The sequence below is a fragment of the Mustela putorius genome, unplaced genomic scaffold, assembly GCF_011764305.1.
Source record: "Mustela putorius furo isolate JIRA1106 unplaced genomic scaffold, ASM1176430v1.1 tig00000788_pilon_pilon_pilon, whole genome shotgun sequence".
In the NCBI taxonomy this organism is placed as follows: domain Eukaryota; kingdom Metazoa; phylum Chordata; class Mammalia; order Carnivora; family Mustelidae; genus Mustela; species Mustela putorius.
The window spans coordinates 1,289,171-1,312,827 of record NW_025421481.1 but is presented as its reverse complement, the minus strand read 5'-3'; the positions used below and the strand labels follow the sequence as shown (position 1 = coordinate 1,312,827).

The following is a 23,657-nucleotide window of genomic DNA, read 5'->3' as shown; positions in this document are numbered from 1 at the left end:
CTGGCTGCCTCTCCCTGAGTACTGGTGACATTCTAGAAATAGTATTTCTTTACATCAAAGCAAAACTGCTTTGGAAAGAATCCAATGCAGAGGGGCAGATGAGGCGCAATTCAGCCTGGGTGACCCGGGAGTTAGGGGCTCTGCTCACACAGGAGATGCAGCCCGGGGCCAGCCCTGCGTGCCGGTGGCAGTCACCGCCCCCACCCGCCCAACGGCAGCCAAACACTGGCTTCTTGCAAGATCTGGAAACAGAATGAGTCCATCCCCGTTCGGAACTGAAAACCTAGATGCTCATTCCTCTAAGACATGGACCTGAACTGCTCTGAGTCCAGTGAGAGTCACCAGGATCCCCTCAGCTCCCGGCACCCGGAATCCTGGCGGCGTTTACCACACTGAGTTTTGCTCTTATTGGATGTTTTGTGCGCTGCTTCCAAGAGAAGTATCCAGTACCTGGCAAACACCACCAGCCCTGTAAGGTTTTCTAGCCAACACAGACTGACAGATATTTAACTTGTGATCTCAACGAGCTGGAAGAGCTTTGAGGAGCTCCACCTTGATAAGAAAACAGCTGGCCGTTCCTCTCTGTAGATCCTCCATTTGGGAAATATCTGGTACACTTACCTGATTCAGTGTTTATCAAGTAGCAGCTTTGTGCAAGGCACGAGGCATCCTGCCTCAATCATTAGTTATTTCCAAAAACTGGTACTAGCTAGCGTCCGAGTGCTTCCTACCTACTGGAAATGGCTTCATTTGGTCCTTGTAACAACTTTTTTCAGTAGGTGTGGTCATCGGCTCTATTTTGCACATAACGTGATTGAGGCCCAGCTAAGGCGGGGGTGACAGAACCAAATCAGGGTCCTCACCACACCAAATGGCCTCAGTCTGCTCCCGGACACAAGGAAGCCTGAGCCGCCTCCCTTCAAGCCAACGGGCCGCTAGTGTTACAGCGTGATTCTGTGTGTGAGAACCTGGAGGACCCCGAGGCTGGCTGACCCTCGGACTCCGGCCTCAGTGGCAGGCCTTGAGCACACGGCTCTCACCTGTCTGGGGCCAGGGCCAAGGGCGGGATGGGACAGAAACTCCTTACAGTCCAGGATGATGATGGTTAAGAACAGGCTATCTGCATACAGTCCCCGCGACCAGGGACAGGGACAGCCCAGCGCTCGGAGTCGGCACACCAGGTTCTTCTGAGTCTGGTTCACGCCCACCTCTCGGTGACCAGGGCGGCGTGGGGGTGGGAGTTCTTCCCCAGCACCAGCCACCCTCCCGACGACGCCGTCTAGCCTCCTGAGGGAAAACAGACTTCAGAAAAAGAGGCACGCAGGGGCATTCTCACCTTCTGAGATTAAGGTAACCAGCCTTCTGGATGAGGTTCCTGTTGATCTGTGGCGCGGCCACGTCAAAGTCTGGGGCGTAAACAGACTCATCAACAGAGAGCAGCTCCTGCTGGGACACGCGCATCTTCTCCGCTTCGGCTTCTAGTTCCACCTGAATGCTTAAGACAGAAGGCGTCAGGTCAGCTGCTCCTCACGCCGACCCAGCACGGCTGAGCAGCCCACGGCGAGCTGTGCCAGGCCTTCCTGCCCCATGGGGCTTCCTGCCCCGGAAGATAGACACGGTGGGACTCGAGTCTGCTCTGCTAGAAGTGGTCCTATATGGCCGCTGTTTTAGAACAGAACATGAGGAATACCACCGGACGATGCCTGAACCCAGCGAAACAACTTCTCTGCTGACAAAGTGGTATCCAGGCTTAGAACTGTTGATGCAATTTTCTTTTAAAAGACTCATTCATGGGGCACCTGGGTGGCTCAGTGGGTTAAGCCGCTGCCTTCGGCTCAGGTCATGATCTCAGGGTCCTGGGATCAAGTCCCGCATCGGGCTCTCTGCTCAGTGGGGAGCCTGCTTCCCTTCCACTCTCTCTGCCTGCCTCTCTGCCTACTTGTGATCTCAGTCTGTCAAATAAATAAATAAAATCTTTTAAAAAAAAAAAAACCTCATGCATCCATTGTAGAGAAAGGAGGAGGGGGAGAGAAAGAGCCTGCGCACACAAGGAGGGCGGAGCCTGACATGGGGCTCAACCCCGTCACCCTGAAATCACCACCGGAGCCAAAACCAAGAATCAGAGTCTTAAATGACTGAGCCACCAAGGCGCCCCATGCTGATGCAAACTTTAGGAGAAAAGCTTTGATGAGCCCATCCTCAGGGCTGCCATGCAGGCGCCTACGCTGGAAGAGAAGGACGGTGGGAGGGAAGGAAGGAAACCGCGGTCATGCCTGCCCTCCAGGCCGGCCCCAGGCGCCCCTAAGGGGAAAAACGGCCACTGGAGACTGGTCCCACCTCCTGCTCGTTTTTTTTTTTTTTTTTTAAGATTTTATTTATTTATTTGACAGACAGAAATCACAAGTAGGCAGAGAGGCAGGTAGAGAGAGAGAGAGAGAGAGGAGAAAGCAGGCTCCCTGCTGAGCAGAGAGCCCAATGTAGGGCTCGATCCCAGGACCCTGGGATCATGACCTGAGCCAAAGGTAGAGGCTTTAACCCACTGAGCCACCCAGGTGCCCCCCTCCTGGTCATTTTCCCAAGTGCAGTGACAATGACAAAGGCAATGCTTTCCCTTTTATGGCAGCCCTGCCACTGAGCCTGGGCAGCTCAGCCGTTGAAGCATTTGACTCTTCCTTTTGGCTCAGGTCATGATCTCAGGGTTGAGTCCTGAGATCCAGCCCCGCATCGGGCTCTGTGCAGAGTCTGCTAAAGTTATTCTCTGCCTCCCTCTGCCCCTCCCTGCACTTGCTCACTTGCTCTAAAATAAATTTTATTTTAAAGGTATCTTGAACTACAACATCCTCAAGAAAAAGAGCAACCTTCCTCTGTTTTTCCACACGACATAGAATCCCACACTCCTACTTCCATTGTGTCTGTCTGCTTCTCAGCTGCTCTCTCCCTTGCCCATGCTCCAGGAATCACGGAGCACTCCCAGAAACAGATCTGCAGTGTAAAGGAAACAAGCCTCCTTGGGGCTCGCTGTCGTGCACACTGGCAATGGAGGCAAGCCTGGCAGGACAGCCTGAAGAGAGGATGGTGTATTTTTAAAAAATAAGCATTTGAGGGGCGCCTGGGTGGCTCAGTGGGTTAAGCCTCTGCCTTCATCTCAGGTCATGATCTCAGGGTCCTGGGATGGAGCCCCACATCGGGCTCTCTGCTCAGCGGGGAGCCTGCTTCCTCCTTTCTCTCTGCCTGCCTCTCTGCCTACTTGTGATTGATCTCTGTCAAATAAATAAATAAAATCTTAAAAAAAAAAAAAAAAGCATTTGTGAGGCTGAGGAGTGATTTGTTAAATTAATTCCAAAAAAGCATAAAGCCCCACGATCAGTCATAAATGGCCATGATGGCCAGTTTCCTAAAGAGTCCCAGCACTTCCGGCTGTCAGCCCCTTGGTTCCAAAGGGGAAACAAGGCCACGTCTAAATCCACAGCCAGCCTACACCGGGCCCACGGACCGTGGAGGCCACTGTGACACAGGGAAGACCTCCCTCAGCACGGGCACTGGGACTTGACGGGAAAGTCCCTTCACAGATGCTTCATCTTTTCTTTAAGCTATATAATCTGTTCACGTGGTGGGCACACCTCTGGGCTCCCCACACAGTGGGGGCGGGGGTACACAGAAGGCCTTACTTTCCAACCTCAGGATTCCCGAATACCGGCAGCTCAGAAGGGGCCCGCTGCCCAGAGTCCCCATGGTGGCGGGGCTCCGTCCCTCCCTCCCAGCAGGAAAGGCAGAGGCCCCCGGACCCAGAGTGGAGTGCAGCCTTACCTCTGGACCATGTCCGCAACTGAGGATAAAAAGCTGTTCATATTTTGGGAAAACATCTCTGCTCCCTTCTTGAAGAAGTTAATCTGAAAGACAGGATGGTGATGTTCTGAAGGTCGCCTAGGAAAGGTGACCAGTGAGCGCATCCAGCGTGGGACTGAGCATGGGGGTAGCGACCCTGGCTGGCCAGCCGAGCTCCCCCACCCCCACGTCCGCGGAGTTCCTCCCAACCCAGTGCACTGCAGCCTGGGGACACTGGGAGCTCTTACGGACAGGCGGGGGAACATCAGGGATAATGTGAGTTCCCTGCCTGGCACATACTAGGTGAGGTGCGTCGGGAGTTCCTACTGACAATTATTTCCGTTGGTCTCATCGTCAGCTCTTCTCCTCTGCGAATTCTGTGAATTTTGGATAGAAAGCTTCTAGGGGGGCAAGGAGCGGGTCTACACCTCGGCGTCCCCAGGGGCTTCCATCAGCGGGTGACAGCTGACGTGCACGGCCAGAACCAGGCGAGCACTGGGTGGAGTGCGGCAGGAGGTGCTCAGAGCAGCAAACCCAGAGGCTGCCGTGAGCCCGTCAGTGAGTCATGCACGGCTTGAAACACGGGCTGGACAGAGGATGCGGCCGGGATGCTGCCCTTCCAACCCCGACGTCAACCCAGTGGGGACCGTGGGTGTGAAGGAGGCAGCACAGCTCTGGGCCTGAACAGCTGCCTGGACGGGTGAGCTCCCTTCCGGCCCCCAGCGTTCTGGGATGCGGGCTCTCTGTGCTCAGGGGAGGGTGGCCCCAGGAGGGCTCCATCTCCTTTGAAAATGAAACTTCAATTGCTGGCTTTTGGGGAACAAATAAAAAGCAAGTCCTTACTTCCTGTGATTCCAGGGTGTTCACTTTCCAGAAGGCTGGGTTGCCTCACAAGCCCTGATGGGCAGGGCACAGGGAGGGGCCTGCCTCTGTGCATGACTGACATCTGTCACCATCCCGCCCCAAAGCTCAAGTCTCCATTTCTTCCCATGGCCAAGGCTTTAAAAAATCCGAATACTGGGGGTGACCTGTTCCATCTTACGTGCCTAATCACAGAAAGGTAAGAGTTGAAAGCCTGAGTCATGAGTAAAGGGAAAAAAGGCTTAGTTTTGGACATGGGACTTCTCTCACATTCTGGGCCAGCTCAGGTGTCTGATCTGGAAGCAGCCCCTGCCCTGTGCGGTGGGCACGGAACCCGCCCACGCACCCTGGTGAGGCTGGCGGGCTTCGCATGCTCACATCCTGGGGAAGGATGTACCCCCATGCCCTTAGTTTTCACAGGAAGAGAACAGGATGATCACGATTATCCTAATGTAAGGTAATCATGTGGGGCCCTGCTCTGGCCCCGTGATCTTTTAATCATATGGAGATCAAAACAGCAAATGCCCTTCTGAATCTCTGAAACCTCAAACATCAAAGTCTGTTCAAGGAGCCTTCTGCATTTCTAAGGACACAGCCTCCCAGTGGCTTTCCTCTTTCCCCTCCCTGAACTCCCTGGAATTTATACTCCAAATTCCATGGCTTAGCTCCTCTGCTATTCTGTAAGTTCGGGGGGGTGCGGGTGGGGGGCTGCTCCTGCAATCCCTCAGTCTGATCCGAAGGGACGGCAGGGAGGGACGGATGAGATCCTGGCTGCTCCAGCCGCCGGCCATCGGATCTACCCTGTGACTACTATCCTGGACTTGATTTCTGGGATCTCATAAACCTGTACAGGTTTGCAAAACCCGTTTCAGGCATGACGACTGAATGGTGATCTCAGTGCAAACCTGTTCAACAAGGGCCAGGGGAGGCAGAAATGAAGTCAAACAGCCTGCACTGAAGCGGGTGGTGCCGAGAAGCCTGACTCAGTGCCGCATTATCCAGAGACCCAGATTCTCGGGCCTTCGGAGCCGCAGGAAGTACAGTGGTCTGACGGCCACCAACCAAAAAGGTGGACGCTTAGTCAACATGTATTTAAAATGGCTGATGAGGCTGGAGGAGAGCGAATGCTTTGGAATCATCCAAAAGATTTATGGGTTAGACAACAACTGGTCTAAGCAAAGGAGTTATAGTTTTCTGCAGGATGTGAAGTTTGCAGTGGGAGGGGTTTTCTAGTCTTGGTCTTGAAATCTTGGTACTTTGCACATGAAAAGGGAAATAGGCCTCCTCAGTCCTCAAAGATGCTGCTGCTGCCACCCATCAATGACTGCGGCATGCTCTGCTCTGTGTCCCCAGGCCTGGGGCGGGGTGGGGGGCAGTTTGCTAGCACCGCTGGGGGTGGCATTCACTTAGCTGACCCCCGGCTCTTTAGAGGCCAGGACTCGTGCTCCACAGGCCACCACTGTCAATCCAGGAAGAACAGACAGAACAGGAGGCATTCATGAGACAGCACAGGCAGCACCGGCGCTCTCCAGCACCCGGGCCCTCCGCCTGGCAGAGGTGTGAGAACGAAGGAGAGAGGCAGCACCAGCGCCCACCGCGAGCAGCTGGACGTTGCAGGGGTCCACTGTGGACCGGAGCCTAGGGCGGGACAGGGCCAGCTTTGGGTTTAACCCGGCTTTACCCAGAGGACACAGACAGATTATAGCACTCTGCTTAAATATCACCCCTGAAGGCAGAAGCCGTCTTGAGTTACCTCGCCTTTCAACGTCACAACCACATGAAAAGACGGATCCCTGAGCTTGAACGCCTGAAGATCCTCCCCTGCTCCCCTTTCCCAAACTGAAGGATACTGATGCTGTTTTCTGAAATACATGTATTTTTTAACATGTATTTTAAAAGAATAGATGCTCACACATGTGGCGTTTTAAATAAAAAGTTGCTGTTTTCTTCTCAACATTCTGCTTCCTGACATCCCCTTCTATTCCTAGGTTGTCAACTGAGAGAAGATATCCGGGTGTGTTTCCTGCATGCTGGGGTGCGGTGTTAGAGTCTGTGTAAGTGGGGCTCCAGCAGGGCAGGGATGGGGGGGTGCCATCCACCATGAATGGACACTCACTCCTGTCCCTGCCAGGGCCCCGCCCTGCCACTGGAGACTCCGGACAGACGAGTGTTCAGGAGACCACTAACGGGGGAAGAAGCCACATCCATCCCGGACAGACTTCAGCAAGCTACAGCAGTATTTTGCCACGGCCCAGATGCCAAGGTGCCGGCGATGACCTCAGCAGTGAGAAGAGCCCAGCTGAGGGTGAGCCTCGCCACACAGAGCAGCAGGGGACTGTGTGTGGGTCCTAAGCTAAAGGCCCAGGTCTACCAACCTGAGCAGTTCTGCTTCTCAGAACATTAGACCAGGCCTGGCTCTCGCCTGGCTCAGAGACAAAGTGTCATGCCAGCCCCCCCCTCCGGCCCCATGGGAGGCTTGGGACGGAGGCCGTCACTGCCTGCACGTCCAGCCTAACAATCGCCCCCCTGGAAGCTTTCCACGTGCATACATGGAGCCGTCTTGAGTTACCACCCAAGGTGGTGCGTACGTGTTTCTTCCTCTGAAACATGCTTCGGTTTCTCCTAAACGCTAGCTCAGCGGGCACACCGAGTGGTTCTCCCCAGCTGGCTCAGGGCTCAGGGCTCAGCCCTCAGGGGACGGGCACGGCCTACCTGTCCGTGGGCAAAGCCTATCATGGGCTCCATCATGGCCACGCGCTTCCTGTCCTGCAGCGCATTGAGAGCGCAGTAGTACTGGAGGGAAGAGAGGTGCTGTTTGCGTCGCGCGGCCGCCACCTCCTTCACGACATCCATCTTTACCTGGGTGAGAGGCGAAGGCAAACGTCAGGCTGTCTGAGGATGGGGCCGTTCGCAAGAGCATGAAGCTTCAGCAGTGTGTGTTTACTCATGAGACCCATTTCTGTGACCGATACAATAAAACTCAGATAAGGTTCCCCTTTATGTTTTAAAAACTCCCAATTAAAGAAGTATTAGCATCTCCGTGCTTATGAGGCTTCCCCGGGGTGAGGCCAAGTACTCCCCGAGCCTTTAGGAGAACAACTCAGGGGCCTGCACTGAAAGCCACAAACATTTTAGTTCACTCCTAAGACTGTATTCCAAGGAAGTAATTTAGCTCAAGGAAATCATGCAACAGAAGTAGGAATTTAGATGCATTCAAATGGGCAATATCATCTACAGCAGCAAAAAAGCACGAGTTAGAGAAGTGGAGCCAGCACCCATGGCAAGAAATTCAAGTGACCTGAATACGTATGCGGCAGATAAGCACAAGGTATCGAGCTAATCTGAAATCATTGTGCAAATGTAATTACACAGTGGTTCCAAGTTGCTGTCTAATAAACCACGTTGAAAAGCTAGAATAGGAAGGTAGAAGACTACTTATGAGATTCAGAATAATTAAAAATCTACGTATATGAAAGAAGAAAAAGAATTCATCAAGGTACCCCCACTGCCATGAACTCACAGCAGGAATGTAGGAAAGGAGCTTAAGTAAGTGAGGTGAGAAACACCATGTCACGTAGCTATTCTTACCTTCTCATTCTCCTTTTTTTTAGGCAGCCTGCTATATTTTGCCATTGAGAGGTCATGCTCTAAAAATAAAGAGGCATTTTAGCACCCAGATGGGTTGAAAGGCAAGAACATTCATTCAGCATCTCCACCCACACACATACTAAACCCACGCGCCAAGAACGGAGAGGATGCCTACCATTACTGGCGAGTCCAAAAAGATCCTTTAAAGTGCTAACCTCTGAACAAGAGAGAAAAAAAAAATAATCTTAGAGCAAAGGAAAGTAAAATATGCCAACCCCATATTGGCACATGCTTCCCCAAGAAATAAAAGTCCATGTGCAGAAGGAAGACGGCTCTGTGAGCCCCTCCTCCGGGCCTCTGCCCTCACATGGCTCTGGCCTCCTGGTCTGACTGGAGTTTGTGGCTTCAGCTGCATCCCAAACTTGGGAGCCTGACTGACCGTGACCACCCACTCCTTGTTGACAGCATCTGGGGGGTCCATGAAGCAGAGGGTCCCTGGGGGAAGTGGGCTGGAGTGTGCGGTGGACAGGTGCTCTTCAGGGAGACCTGGAGTATACAGCGAAGCTCGGACTCTCCTGCCCCCCACAAAAGAGTGTTCTAATTAATACCTCTTTCCTCATAATATCTGGACCATACTTAGAACCTAGAAAGGCCCTTTGGCTGGCCATTTTTAACATCTGGCAAAGCCACCACTAACAAAGGAATATGGGGGTGCTTATTTGCAAGAGCAAGTGCACGAGCAGGGGGGAAGGGCAGACGTGGAAGGAGAAGCAGGCTCCCCACTGAGGGACTCCCGGGATCATGACCTGAGCCAACGGCAGCTGCTTAACCGACTGAGCCACCCAGGCGCCCAGGGTATTTGTTTTAATGACAAAGTCTGAAGCTATCTAGCACAGGGTACCTGCGACAAGCCAACACACACCACCATTTCCTCCTGTGGGTGCCACGTGCCTCACGCATGAGGACATATAACAAAGTCCAAGACCGAGAAGAAAAAATGATGAGGTCAATGAGGGTGATGGCTGTCCAAGATTTTAAAAAAAAAAAACCACAGAGACATCTAGAAGAAAGCAATACTTTCTACGACTCTGCCACGATCAGTTTTGCTTCATCAAACAAAGGAAAGCATTTTCATACCTTTTATGTCTTTTTATGTTTGCCTCAAAACTGCCTCCAGCTTTCTAATCTCTCCTCATGTTATTCTTACGCCTTCCGGTATCGGCTGCTTTCTTTCCCTTTCTTCCCCTCTCCCTTTCACTTCCTACCGGAGCACTCTCCGGGGGCTTCCCTTCCCGGGTCAAAGAGCTTCCTTAATCGGTCTGTTCTCTTCATTTAGATATGTCCTTGGATCGGTGCAGAAATGGAAAAGGAGGCGAAACGTCAGGTAAAAACCAGCACGTGGAGGGGAGGCCAGGTTCTAGGCTGGTTCTCGAGCTGACTCAAGCATGACCTGGGCCAAACGCTTCACACTTGCATGCTGGTGTCGTCAGAGAAGGTTACTGTGATTCACTGTTTCCAAAGATACCGAAGAGGCTTCTCTTTTTACTATTACCACATAGTTTTATTCTCTTTAAAAAAAAAATCGCCATCCTAGGCAAATACTACTAATCCACACTTGGGTCCTACAGGCCCGACAAGGCCTGGTCATTATCACTGCCGGGACCCTCTGGCCCGGGCTGCCCCCCACCCCAAAGCTGAAAGACACAAATCTGACAACGCAGGTCGGGGTTGGGGGGGAGATTATTTTCTGTCTAAAAGACTCGGAGTTTGTTCTTAAAACGATATCCCCACACATTTCTATGATTTTAGTTAGAGAAAATCTTTATGAAAAAATGCACTAAGACTCTCAGTTCATACTGGATAATCAGCACAGGACTACATGCAGCTTTGGGATTTGCATGCTATTACAGACGAGCAACATACAAAACCGCTAAAAGTCCTGCTCAAGCAAGGCTTCTCTTCACACAAGATGACCTATCATTTATTGTTCTTTGTTATGTTTCAGCGCTGTCACACTGCCCCTGGCAAATGATCAGGTCTACCCCTGCTCCCTAGAGCCTCAGATGACATGATCACAGGGAATCTCCATATGGGTGGGTGTGGGGAGAAGACCATCTTTAAGATGTGCTGTGTCTTTCCTGCCTGAATAAAGTTTACATTTTAAGGTGAGTATATATATATACATATATATATGTATATATATGTGTGTGTATATATATATATGTATATATATATGACTTCATTTAAGGTGAAAATATATATATGTGTATATATATGACTTCATTTAAGGTGAAAATATATATATGCATATATATATGACTTCATTTAAGGTGAAAATATATATATATATGTATATATATATATGACTTCAGTTCAGAGCAAGAGAGCGGGAGAGCGAGCACGAGGCGGGTGGGGGAAGAAGGCAGAGGGAGAAGCTGAATTCCCAGTGAGCAGGGATTCTGATGTGGGGGTCGATCCCAGGACCCCAGGATCATGACCTGAGTCGAAGACAGACACTTAACCAACTCAGCCACCCAGGTGCCCCTGAAGAGGCAGTACTATACTGAACAGATCTCGGAGTACTTGGTTTAGATTTCTTTGGCCAGCAATTTTTATATCGGTGTTCTAGAAAATACAATTCTTCCATCTCTAAGCAGTGAATATTTTCAGTGACATAAAAAACAAAAAGACTAGAAAGTTTGGGTTCCCTTTCCTATTATCAACTACTTTTTCCCCCCAAGATTTTGGGTTCTTTTTAATTCATTTTTGGACTACCTTGATTTCCAAGAGATAGAAAATTACTCTAAAGCTTTGTTTTACTTTTTCATTGAAGAACCAAAAATAGTCTAGAAGGGCAACCAGACTCTCTGAACCAGTCCCAGATCTACCGACCCACTAAAATGTGAGCTCCAGGAAAACAGGGAGCTTGTCTGCCTTGTTCGTGGCTGCAGCTCAGGGTCTAGCACAGGTAAAGCGTGGTCCCTGCCCCTCTGTCCCTCTCTAAGCCACCCACATTACATTCCAAAGCATTCATGGCTCCCCCAAAACAGCATGCCTCCTATAAATGCTCCAAACCAGTAATACAAACCTTGCCATCTTTGTCTCCTTGGTAAACACTTATTCATCTTTCAAAACCCAGCACAGAGATCACCTCCTCCAGGAAGCCCTCTCTGGCACCCTAACTTCAAAAGGGTAATCACACCTTTCCGTGTGCTGTTTTTATTCCTTGTACCTCTCTTTCCGGCTGCCCTCATCACATAATGTTATGATTGTTTCCAAGTCAGTTTTTCTCATTAGCCTGTAACCTTCCTTTAGGGGAGCCAAGAACATAGTGGAGATTCAGTGGAAGTTAGCTAAACTGAAGTGCTCCAAAAAAGAAAGGCATTTCTCAATGATGCACAGATTTAAAGAAATTAATACAGTCAGAACAATTATGAAATGAATTGATGTTTTGCAGGTAACTGGCACCAAACTCAGCAACTTTACCTGTGAGATCCTTTTCTCGAAATTGTATAATAGGTAGAATCATTGTGTCTGCCAACTGTTTCGCCAGCTCTGTATGGAGAACATTAAGCTGAAAAAAGAGAGAAATCTTATTGAGAAAAATTAAACCCACTATAAAGAACACTTCTTTCCACACAGGATCACACTGGACAATTCTGTGTGTTTCAAGAGTTCTGCTACATTTCCTCAGCAAATAAACAACACTTCATGAAGCTGCAAATGATACAGGCCCAGAGGTACTCAAAACTAAATGCAAGGTTCTGAGCGGGCCTCAGTTAGGTTTGCTAAAGCAGTCTCTGAGCCCATGGCTACGGTCTGTGTACGGTGCAATCCAGGCTGAGCCACACCAGCTGGAGGAGAACGCGTTCATGTCCTTGCAGTGAGCACAGCTCACTGGGAGCACTCACCTTAGGTCACACGTTATCAGTCACAGTGCGCATGCTCCCCCTCAGAAGGGCTGAGGTCATACTTGCAAGACCGGCCTGCTAGGAGCCTACTAACCCTAAAACCACAGCAGCTGCAGGCCTGGGAGTTACTCTGGAGAGTTACATGCTTTGTATCCCTTGGTTCTCAGCCACTCTGAGAGTCCGGTCTTACTGACTGTACCCATGTACCAGGTGGACAAACAACTCTCCACATCCAGACAGCAAAGAGGCAGAACGGTTGGGATTTTCATCCTGGGCTACTGGAATCCGAACTCCAGGTTTCTCCCATTATACCGTGTTGGATAGAGAGTCTTGTGCTCACGAAGTTGCCCAAACTTCAAATGTCTGGTAGTCTAGACATCAGCAACGAACACATATTACTAAAGATGTTTTGGGATTCCTGCTTGGGGAACAAAGGGAAATCACCCAGCAGTCTTTTTGGCAGTGTGCATCTGGCCAAGCTTCTTTCAGCGATGACAGCAGTCACATACGAGCCCCCTCTGTACCCACAGCTCTCCCACCAACAGATCTGGTCCTTCAGGGCTGTACTTCCAGAACTGCTCTGAAAAGCTTACAGACAATCATTTGCCAGGCAGGGGAGCTGGAGGCCAAGCAGTTAATGTCCTGTCTTTCAATCATCAAGACAAAGCACGGCAGCTTTGTTCTGCTGAGAACGCAGGAGGACACACATGCCAATAAATGCCACCAAGACAGAATGTGTTAACTACTTTTCCTGAATAACTTCAGGGAGAAATGTACTGTTTTTTTTACTAACAGTTAAGTGAATGAAAGTCAATCAGTGTACCTACTATGTGTCTGGCTGTGTGTTCAATGCCCTGATACACATTATCTCATTTACATTTAATCTACAACAGCCCAGTTAGATGGGCTTTCTCGCTGCTGCCACTTACAAATGAAGACACCAAAATCAGGGTGATTACGTGGTTTTCTAGGCATCATTCACTTTTGGAATGGTAAATTTCCTATCGACTCATTGTCTTCCTTATTTCTTAAGGATCAAGGGGTTTGGCACCAACTTTTTGCCCTGGGGTTTTTGAGAGGGAAGGGACAATCACTTCTAACCACCGTGCCTTAGCTCAAGAGAGTGCAAAGAGATTACCTCTCGGCACTTCAATATCGTCATCCTGAAAATAAACCATTCCCTGCATGGTTACCGTGATGACAAAATAGTAACCTGAATAGAAAACACTCAGAGTAGAGGGCCTGACGCACACTCGCACACTCGTCGGCATATCCATAATGATGGTGAATTCCTGTTTCGGGTGCACTCAGTGGAAGTGATCTAGGAACCCTGCCTTTGGGGAAATCAACAAGGACAGAAATTTCTATATGCATACAACACGGAGTGTCTGGTTCCTAGGGATTCCATTAAAAATATGAGCCACAAAAAATCTCTACTTTTAGTTGTGTTTTTTCTGAGTCAAGTCACTTGTCTTGAAAATTTTCCAACCTGATACAGGCCCCGGTAGAGAAAACAACCTGAAAATCTACTCAGAAGCCGCCCACCTGAGCTAACGGCTTTCATGCACATAGGTCTCCACACCAAGAGGCTTGTTTGAGAAGCCCCGACAGGGCCGAGCTTCAGGGAGGCGGTCACACCACCTGTAACATCACACTCCCAGCCGTCCAGCCTTTGGGAATGATTCACTCCCCACCTAAAGCATCATCATTCCTGCCCATGAATGGAGGGTTATAAGTAAGTCTCTTAAACTGGAAATATCGGTTCTGGGTGTCTGACAACTAACCACATTTCCTTAGCAACTGGCTCTGGTCAAGCAAAGACCTGACTTCAGAGGGTGTAGTCAGCTGCTTCTCCCCCTGGGCTCCTCATTCATGGCTAATTAGGAAACATTTGTCTCCTCGCTTCCAAAAAAATTACTTTTTACTCCTCTATTACTTTTTTCCATTCATGCTCCTCCTCTTCTGGAAAAGACATCTAACCATTTTAAACATACACTGTGAAAAGAGTCAGAGTCGTGGAGAAAGTATGAAGCTGAAAAAGAACTGGACGACCGTTCTTTTATATCCTGTTATATCTCCCTTTACAACCTTTTATATCTGTTACAGCCCCAGTGCCTACAACAGTACTTACTACACAGCAGGTGGTCAATACGTGTTTGCTGAACAAGTATCAACGTGTTGGGTTGACTTGTGGACAGAATGACCCTGCAATGTTAGTTTCACATTTTATGAACTGAAGACGGTATCTCTTCTACACCAGCGCCTGGACAGCGAAACGGCACCTGCATATTCTTTTGCTTCTTCATCATCATTTTCTGCTGTGAGAACTGCAAGCTCCTTGAATGATGAAATACAATTTCGTACTGACCCAGTTCTGAAGAGGGTTCTGCTCAGCACCAGGAGCATCTGAGCTGCAGTGTTTATCATAACTGGGATTTATGTACTTCTCTTATAACAATTACCTGTTTTTCACAAATGTTCCCAATGTATTATGCAGTACAGCTACGACGACGGTTGCATGACACCCTCTGTGGTGGCGTGAATCCTGCCCACCCTCATCCTCCCCCAAAGAAAAGTCCAAGCAGAACATGTGAGTCTTCAGAAACGAGGTCTTCCCAGATGTGGTGACGGACCTCCAAATGAGACCACCCTCAGTTATCCAGGTAGGCCTTAATTCAATGACAAGTGTCCTTACACAAAGAAGAGACACAGAGGGAAGGAGTGAAGTGGGGTTGGGAGGAGGCCATGGCAAGGTGGAGACTGGATGCAGCCACTTGCCATGGGACAGTCAGGGGCAACAGAAGCCGGAAGAGGCCACGGAAGATTCCGCCTCGGGCCTCTGGAGGGAGCCTGGCCTTGCCAACAACTTGATTTCATACTCTGGCCTCCAGAAGTATGGGAGAGAATAAATGTCTACTGTTTTAAGCCACCTACTTGTAATTTATTACAAGCAGCTGGAGAAACCAATACACCCTTCTTAGGAAATGGAATTCTCAGAAATCTCTCTTGGTCCATTGTTCACGTATAACAAAGCTTTTCTCCTCACACCAGGAACAAACATAATCGCATACAACTTGTCCTATGAAATGAGCCTTGGAAGATCAGCAAGTTGAGATATACTCTGAGATATTTAAGGAGATATCTAAAATGGAAAGTGGGCCAACACAAAGATGAAATAAAGTTCAGGAAGGAATCAAATCAAATTTTGCCATGTTGTGATCTTACCTCATCTACCACTTTGGCAAAATAGTGGAGTGTAGAAATTACTTCTTCATCGCCTTTGCCAAGAGCAAAATTCTAAGACCAGAGAATAAAAGACCCGGGTATTAAGGCTTGGGGAGTCGGCGCTACCACCCCACCCACGTCCCACCACCCTCCACACCAGTCCCCACTCTGCCCCCGAGCACACAAGGTGTCGCGGTGTCTGGATGCAGAAAACGAGTGCGCTAGCCTCGTCCTGCCCCGCGACGCTCTCAGTCGCCCCTCCCTGACGATCCCTTCGTTGGCCATCGCCCTTCTGTCTGGTCATAACATCATCTTTGAGTTTAGTTCCTGGAACTGGGTTATTTCCTGGAATTTGATTCCTCAGATCACGAACCCTCAAGGCAGTGGGTGACTTCTGTAGGCTAATTAGAATATACCACAAAGACTTTGGGATAATCACCCCAATTAGAATTTATCAGGGGAAAGGAAAAGGCAAGACAAGAGAAAAAACAGGAGTGGACCACAAACGAAAAGAAAGAAGGAAATCAAAGCCTCTCAAGGATGCCCTTGGAGAATTCCTTACAAGACTACCACTCACGAGGGCCCCGAGCACAGCTTCACATGCCAGGTGAGTCCCCAGTTACCTGTTTCTCATACGCCAGCAGCTGCTTCGAGAGCTGGTGGGTGGCCAGGCACATCTCATTCTGCAGGGAGAGGAGAAAAGCAGGTAAGATGTGTCCAACACACACACAGGCACCAGAGAAACGTCACCTCAGAGAATCCCCTAAAAAAAATGTATGTGTGTGTCTGTGAAATAATTGTTCAGAAATTATTTGGAAAACAAGAGCAAAACAAATTAAAAGGGTTAAAGCTTGTTTCCCCCCACCCCCGCCAATTTACAAATTACTGCTCCTTCTGGTCAGTCAGTACAAAAAAATGCAGCGAGCAATTACGCTGTGCCCAGCATCCAAGAAAGACGCCGTCCCTGTCCTCACAGGATTTACTGGGGGAGCAGACATCAAAAAATGGTTACAAGCATGATGAGAACTGCAAAGGAAATCGCGGACATGTTAGGACTATAGTAGGAGCACGCAGATGGTCTCTGAGGAAGAGAGGTTCTAAGCGGACCCCTGAAGACAGACGAGGACTTAGCCATGGGAACCAGCTTTCTGGAGGAGAGACTTGCATGTGTAAAGCAGCACAGGCTGTCTTATCCAGGGAGGCCTTAATTCAATGACAAATGTCCTTATACAAAGAGAAGACAGCAGAGTGTAGTTGGAGCAGGGGGTGCAGGTGTGCAGGCGAGACGAGGCTGGCTGTGCGGGCAGAGGGCACACAAACTCCAGGGTCCACATCTGGCCTGGATTCTAAGTGCAGTGGGAATTTCAGCAGCACTGGGACCTGATCAGATCCAGCAAACCCAAGAGGGCTAGGTCGGTCCTGCTGGACAGGAACACGGAAGCACAGCTGCCCTGTCCTGGAAGGCCTGTTTTGTGCCACTTTTCACTGGCCTATATTGTTCATCTTCCTCTTCTCCGATTTATCCCTCTAATCTCTGGATGTGGGGCAGTTTTCCACCACTAGCCTCCCACAGTCGATGCCCTCCGTCTAGAACACGTGTTTTCCATCTCTAAAGCTCACTGAAAGCTTCTCTTCGGATTCAGGACTCACTCCTAGCAGAGGAGAGAGCCACAGGGTCTGACTGGAGAGGAGGGGAGGGCACCGGCTGGTCTTGGCCTTGGCCTTCACTTACTTTCTAATTCTAGGCTTGCTGTTCCTTTAGGGGCAAGGCCTGAACTCTGCAGGGGCTTGTTTTCTTTACCTTGGTTTTCCTTTGCAAGACCCATAGGAGTCCTAATCCTACTTTTTTCAGCCCTCTTTGCTGGCCGCCAGCCAACCTGTTCCCAGACTTCCTTCACTGGCCCCAAGGAATAGGCACTAATTGGCCCTGAAACATGGCTATCCCCCCTTTCCCCCGGAATAAAACAAACACATATAATAAAAGTTCCCGGCTTTGGCATCCTACCAGGGTGTCCCTCCTTTCAAAACAAACGAGAGCTGGTGGCCACAGAGCCAAGAGGAGGCAGGTGAACAGATGCACAAGCACTAGCCCCCCACCGGGGGAGGGGACGCGATGGCTGCCAGCACATGGCAGCCTCTCAACAAATGTGCTGATGAGTGAGTGAGCAAACACGGTTTAATACAACACTCGGAATCAGAGGTCAGAGGAAAATACCTCTAACCCCACAAGGTAACATCACAATGTGGGGGGGGGGGCAGGTACAATAAAATACCAAGAATGGACACGCATAAAACAATCTGCCAAGAAACAGTGCCTGTCGATCATCTCCAGCAGTGCCGTTTGGAAGATCAGACAGAGTGCACGGGCACAAGGGTCTTGGCCCACTCACTGGGATGATCGCCTGTTGTGTCAGAAAATCCCTTGCTCCTCTTCTCGGAGTTAGTGATGGGAGGGTTTAAGGTGGATTTGCTCAAGCTACTTTGGCATCTGCCTGGGGGCAGCGCCATGTGGACTGGGATTTGCAGACCTACAGACTTACCCTAACAGTAGCAGCTAACACGCAGAGCATTTAATCCATGACAGATGCCACACCAAGTGTATTCCATGCATTACCTCATTTAGTTCTGACAACCCCGTAGGTTAGGTTCTGATTTTACAGATGAAGTAACTATGGCACAGAGAGGTTAAGACACTTGCTGAAGGTCACACAGCCAGTTCGCAGCAGGGTTGGGATGTGAGCCCACATCTGTTCCATTCTAAGATATACTACCCTCCAGGATCCCAAGTCTTGCTAAGAGCTGAGGCCGCCTATGCTTTAGCCTAAAGTTGACAAACTTTTCCTCGAAGGGCCCGGACAGACATTAATTTTGGACATCGTCTCTCACAACTACTCACTCTGCTGCTGGAACATGAAACAGCCATAACAAGACAGAAATGAATGAGTGTGCCTTCCTTGTTTAAACATTATTTATAAAAACAGGAAGCCAGCCCAAGGGTGTAAATTGCTGATTCTGCTTTAGACACTAAATGTCTCTAGAGACCCACCCTCAGGATGCTCTCCATTAAACTATAATATTTCAAGTTCAAGGAACATATTCTATTTTTTTTTTAAGATTTTATTTATTTATTTGAGAGAGAGAAAACACAAGCAGGGGGTTGGGGTGGGCATAGGCAGAGAGAGAAGCAGGCTCCAGCTGAGTAAGCAGCGTGATGTGGGGCTCAGTCCCAGGACCCCGGGATCGTGACCTGAGCCAAAGGCAGACACTTAACCGACTGAGCCACTAAGCTGCCCCTGTTTTCTACTTTCTTAGGTCATTCTTTATCTTAGCTAAACCTAAAATATTACTGCCCTATATCTCTATCCTATAGCAACTGGTTAATATGCATGCCTTCAAACTAAGCAAGAAACACCAGCTACCTGAATTCTTCCTGACCACTTAGGGGCAAATGTCCCAAATGGAATGGGAAAAAACCTGGCTCCCAGGGGGGGGTGCACCTGGGCTCCCTGCCCAAAGCAAAGAAGGGGGCCCAACATTCGCCGCTGCTTTCCGCAACTGCTGCGTACAGCTGGACTCTGCCAGGTCTCACCCAGAAATTTCACCCTGTGACAATCCTGTGCCTTTTTCAGATGTGTGTGATTTCAGGCTGCACGATTCAGCTCCGCCAGTGGGATCTCACTGGGAACAGACGACAGGTCCAAACGACCTGTCACCTGCCCTGAAAAGAAGTGAACTCTGGGCGGAGCACATGCCGTGAAAAAATCTTTTGAACTAAACCAACTTTAATCTTACTCACACTTAATCTATTGTACACAGAGGTTTTATGAAACGCTTTGCCAACATCAGCCAATTACCCCACACCCTGTGAGGTCGGCCCACACGATTATCTCTGCGGCAAGGCTTGCAGCCCTGGAGCTGGGGTGCAGAGTAAGAAATACCAGTAACACAGACACCCGCAAACGTGCAGTGAGTCTTTTCTAGGTTCTTGATGGAGCTGTTAAGTGCCTGTCGTATATTATCACATTTAATCCTTTCAATGCTCCTACAGGTGAGGACTATCGCCATCCTCATTTTACAGACGAGGAGACAAAGGCTCAGAAAGGGCAGTAACTTTCTAAAATCACAACCAATACCCAGCAAGGCAAAGACCCAACGCAGATCTGCTGGACCTAAAATCGACACACGGCGTTTTTAACACCACGCTACTTCCAATCTAAAGGGCAAACGTGTTATCTGGCTGGCACTCAGTGGGCATGTCTCACGGGGCCCAGGGCTAGGAACATAAATCCCATACTTTTAGTTAGCTGTGGTTCAACGACAGAAGTGGCCTAAAATTCCGACTCTAAATGGAGTTCCGCGAGTAAGATTTTCTGTGACATTCTGGAACCACTCTGGCTATTAACGATGCTATTCAATGTCTCCTAAGTATCCTTAAAAAAGACCACTTCAGGAAGCATTCGCTGACAGCATCTCCTGTATCCCACAGCCCCTCCGTGGCTCCTGCCAAGGCAGCAACTTCAGTGGTCAGCAAACCCGAAAGGAAAACCAAGGTTTTAGCAGGACTGTTTATCTCGGGGTGGCACAGAGAGCCCACGACACTGTCACTGTCACCCCAAACCACCCAAACGCCCCTGCTGGCGACACATCCATGCCGGATGGCTACAGTGAGCTGGGAGCAGGGGCAGAGGAAACCCCGGGGGGGTCAAAGTCACCAAGTGCTTGCTTCCATCCCAGCAATGTCACCTCAAGCCCGTCGTGGAAAGTCTCAGTCACCAGGTGCTTACCACAAAGCCGGGGTCCGGGAGCCCGCAGGCTGGGTCGCGTACAGGAGTAGCAAGGGGCGCGAGGAACGGAGGCAGGAAGCTGTGCCGGGGGCAGGCGCTGAGGGGTGCCCACTGGGGACGGGGACGTTACCCGGGAGGCAACGGGGAAGCCCTGAGCAACGTGGGCAGGAGAGTGACAAGACCTGACAGGAGCAGAGGAAAGCTCAAGAGTGGCTGTGGTGGAGAGGCGCGCTGCAGGGGCCTGGCGGGAGGGCGGCGAGACCACCGAAGAGGTGCTGGAGACCTGTGACGAGTTTCTGAGGCAAAAACAGCAGCATGCAGTGCATGAGCGAGGAGGAGAAATCAAGGAAAACCGACCTCTGGTCGGAGGACTGAGGGAAGACGGCCCCCAGCGAGGACGCAGAGGACCCGAGGGGATTCAGGAGCGACAACAAAGCACACAGCGGGGCTGTGCTGGCGTTCAGCTGCAGATGTCCCCAACTTGGTTCTTCACCCCACACTTGGTTCTTCTACAGCTCTAACACTCAGAGGGGCCAGGCCTGGTGTGGGCACTGGAAGCGGAGAGTCCACTCTCTGGCATCTCCCGGCCCAGAGGGACAGGGAAACCGCACTCCTGTGCCGGAAGTGCTGGGAGCGACAAGTGCACGGTGCATCCGGGCACACAGAGACACCTCGGAGGTGAGGTCTTAACACCGGGAAGGTGATTTGTCAAGGGAAGGGTTTGATGGGGATTGCTGGCAGCAGGAACGGCAGAGCACAATCTCAAGACATGGGGAGGACCTGGCACATTCTGGAACAGCCAAACAAGAGGGCAGAGGATCAGGCTGATACTCGGTTCATGAAGAGCTTGCGTACCTTTGCTGAGGAGTTCAAACTCAACTGCACAGGGAGCCAGGGAAGCATGTGAAGACAGGGAGGGAGGGAGGTCTGGACGGAGGAGGCACTGAAAGGGGAAGACACTCCTGAAGGCAGGACGATGGATGGATCGGGGACCGCTGGATCGGGTTAGACTGAGCACTCACTCCCCACAGCACCAAGAGGAAAATGTCTTGAATAAAGACCCAGGGACAAGGGCTAGAAACAGATTTTGAAACCGCCAGACTTGCTCAAGGGATCTGAACCCTAGAAGCAAAAAATGAAGCAGAGGATTCTAGCGCAGTTTTAGAGAACACCTGGACTTAAAAGGGGCAGGCAGCAAGGTGCCAAGAAAGGAGAAAGATCTAGAAGGATGGGCAGAGAACTAGGAGGAGACCGGAAGGGACCTTGTCACAGGAACCAAAGCAAGACCGCTTCAAGGGGGGTGCCATTAAAGGATCAGGTGCTGGCCCAGGGCCCGAGGTGGAGAGGCTATGACTCAGGAACTAAACTGCTCCCCTGCGAAATGGAGGAGGGACGCCAGACTGAGGTGGCCTGAGGAGCAGGCATCAAATACCCAGTGAGGAAGTGAAGAGAGCAAGGACGGACTGCTCGGTCAACAAAGTCAGGATCAGAGGACCAAGCTTCTACTGAACCCAAATAACAGTCCCAGTACAATGTGCTACCTTAACTATTGTTATTATAAGACTTAGAAGATGATTAATACCCAGAGCCCTTTGTGCAGGAACTGATCCTCGCCTTTCACAGGTAAACTCTATTAACCTTTGCAACAATCAGTGAGGCGGCCATGATTACGGTCTCTGTTACCTGACAAGGTAATTCGGGCAAACAAGTGACCCTCCCAACACCACACAGCAAGTGGCCAAAGCCAGCACTGGAACTCAGATCTGTGAGTTCAAGGCCACACACTTAAGCCCTGTACCTAAGCAAGTAAGCCTTGCCCAGATTCATCTTCCATACTAATCTGAACACCACCAACGCCATGTGAGGAAAAGCTGTAGGTCCTGCAGCATGCAGAACAAGAGCAGGAATCCCAGTCTCTGAAGCAGTTTCTAGAAACCACTCAGGTTCTCTGCTCCCTCACTGAAGCTACTTTCATATTTCTCCTCAGTCCCTGTCATATCAACCTCAATTTGGCTGGTTTTCAGGGCTACTGAAATGCACTGACTAAAACAATTATGCATTAAAACTAATTCAACAAGGAAAGTCACTCTGGGATACAAAAAGGAACTGGCTCCCCCCTCACATACAGTGGGTCCCCGCTTCCCTGGGGGACACATTCTTAGACCCCCAACATCACAGCTAGTGTGGAATTCTACATATACTGTTTTTTCCTACACATACATACCTATGATAAAATTTAATTTATAAATTAGGCACAGTGAGAGATTCACAATAACCAAATGGAAAAATTACAATACAGTTGACCCTTGAACAACATGGGTTTGAAGGTCAACTTACATGCCAAGTTTTTTCAGTAAATACATACAGAGCTGAAAATGTATTCCTCCTTGTGATTTTCTTAATAACTTCTTTTCTCCAGCTTACTTTATGGTAAGAAGTACAGAATATGGTATTTACAACACCCCAAATATGTGTCAATCAACTCTATGTTATTGGAAGGCTTCTGGTCAACAGTAGGCCATTACTAGCTAAGCTTTGCGGGGAGTTAAAAGTTGTATGAGGATTTTCAGCTGTGCGGGGGTCAGCGCCCCAACCCCTCCATTGTTCAAGGGCCAACTGTAACTATAATAAAAGCTACGTGAATGTGGTCTCTGTCTCAAATATCTCATTGTGCTGTACGCACCCCTCTTCTTGTGATGATGTGAGACCATAAGATGCCCCCGTGGTGTGATGAAGTGAGGGGAACAGCACAGCTCTAGGCTACTACTAACCTTCTGCGGATACAGCGGAAGGAGGAGCACTTGCTTCTAGACCACAGTTGGTTGTGGGTAACGGGAACGTCGGAAAGTGAGCCCACAGTTAAAGGCGGAACCGTTGTGCTACACAGCTGTTTGGCTGTCTAATAGTGGGGATTGTTCTAGAGGGACAAGAACAACCTTGGAGAGCTCCTACTTCCTCAGCCTCTGCTGCCACTTCTGGAGGACAGTATGTCAAAAGAGTAGAGCGTACTGGGTTCAGGGTGAGAGTGAAGGTCTTGGAGTCAAAGACCTGAGTGCAAATTCTAGTTCTGTCACTATGATATTAGGCAAAATATACCACCTGAGTCTTAGTTTACTGATCTGCAAACATGTGCTATGGTAGTACCTCTCCTTTCTTGTGAGAGCTAAAGGAGATTCTACAAAGGAGATGCCAAGCTTAGTGTGTGGTATGTTTCTGTACCCAGTAAATGGAGACTATTATTTCTGTTATTACAGTAAGTAGTTCTGACCCTATCTGTTTTCCAAATCCTCCCCCGGCCCTATTATAAGCTCCCACTCCTGGAAGCCCCTCCTCCCATTTTGTTTCCCAATAGGTGCATTAGCTTGTGTAGCTTGAGATCTCTATACAGGGGCCCCCTAAACAATGCAGGGGTTAGGCGGCAAGCCCTGCCTTGTGCAGCCAAAAATATGTACATAACTTTGAA

General features: G+C 49.7%; 1 protein-coding gene across 3 annotated transcripts in view; it reads right to left on the bottom strand.

The window, feature by feature from the left end:
- Positions 1-23,657, bottom strand: part of APPL2 (adaptor protein, phosphotyrosine interacting with PH domain and leucine zipper 2) — a 50,517-nt gene that overhangs the window by 15,914 nt on the left and 10,946 nt on the right. For all 3 annotated transcript variants that reach the window (XM_004743053.3, XM_004743055.3, XM_013051551.2), the window contains exons 3-10: positions 16,034-16,093; positions 15,411-15,482; positions 11,761-11,848; positions 8,450-8,491; positions 8,275-8,333; positions 7,399-7,545; positions 3,808-3,890; positions 1,337-1,495 (exon numbers count right to left, since the gene is read on the bottom strand). In XM_004743053.3, coding sequence (XP_004743110.1) covers positions 1,337-1,495; positions 3,808-3,890; positions 7,399-7,545; positions 8,275-8,333; positions 8,450-8,491; positions 11,761-11,848; positions 15,411-15,482; positions 16,034-16,093 — 710 coding nt within the window. The remainder of the gene's footprint in view (positions 1-1,336; positions 1,496-3,807; positions 3,891-7,398; positions 7,546-8,274; positions 8,334-8,449; positions 8,492-11,760; positions 11,849-15,410; positions 15,483-16,033; positions 16,094-23,657) is intronic.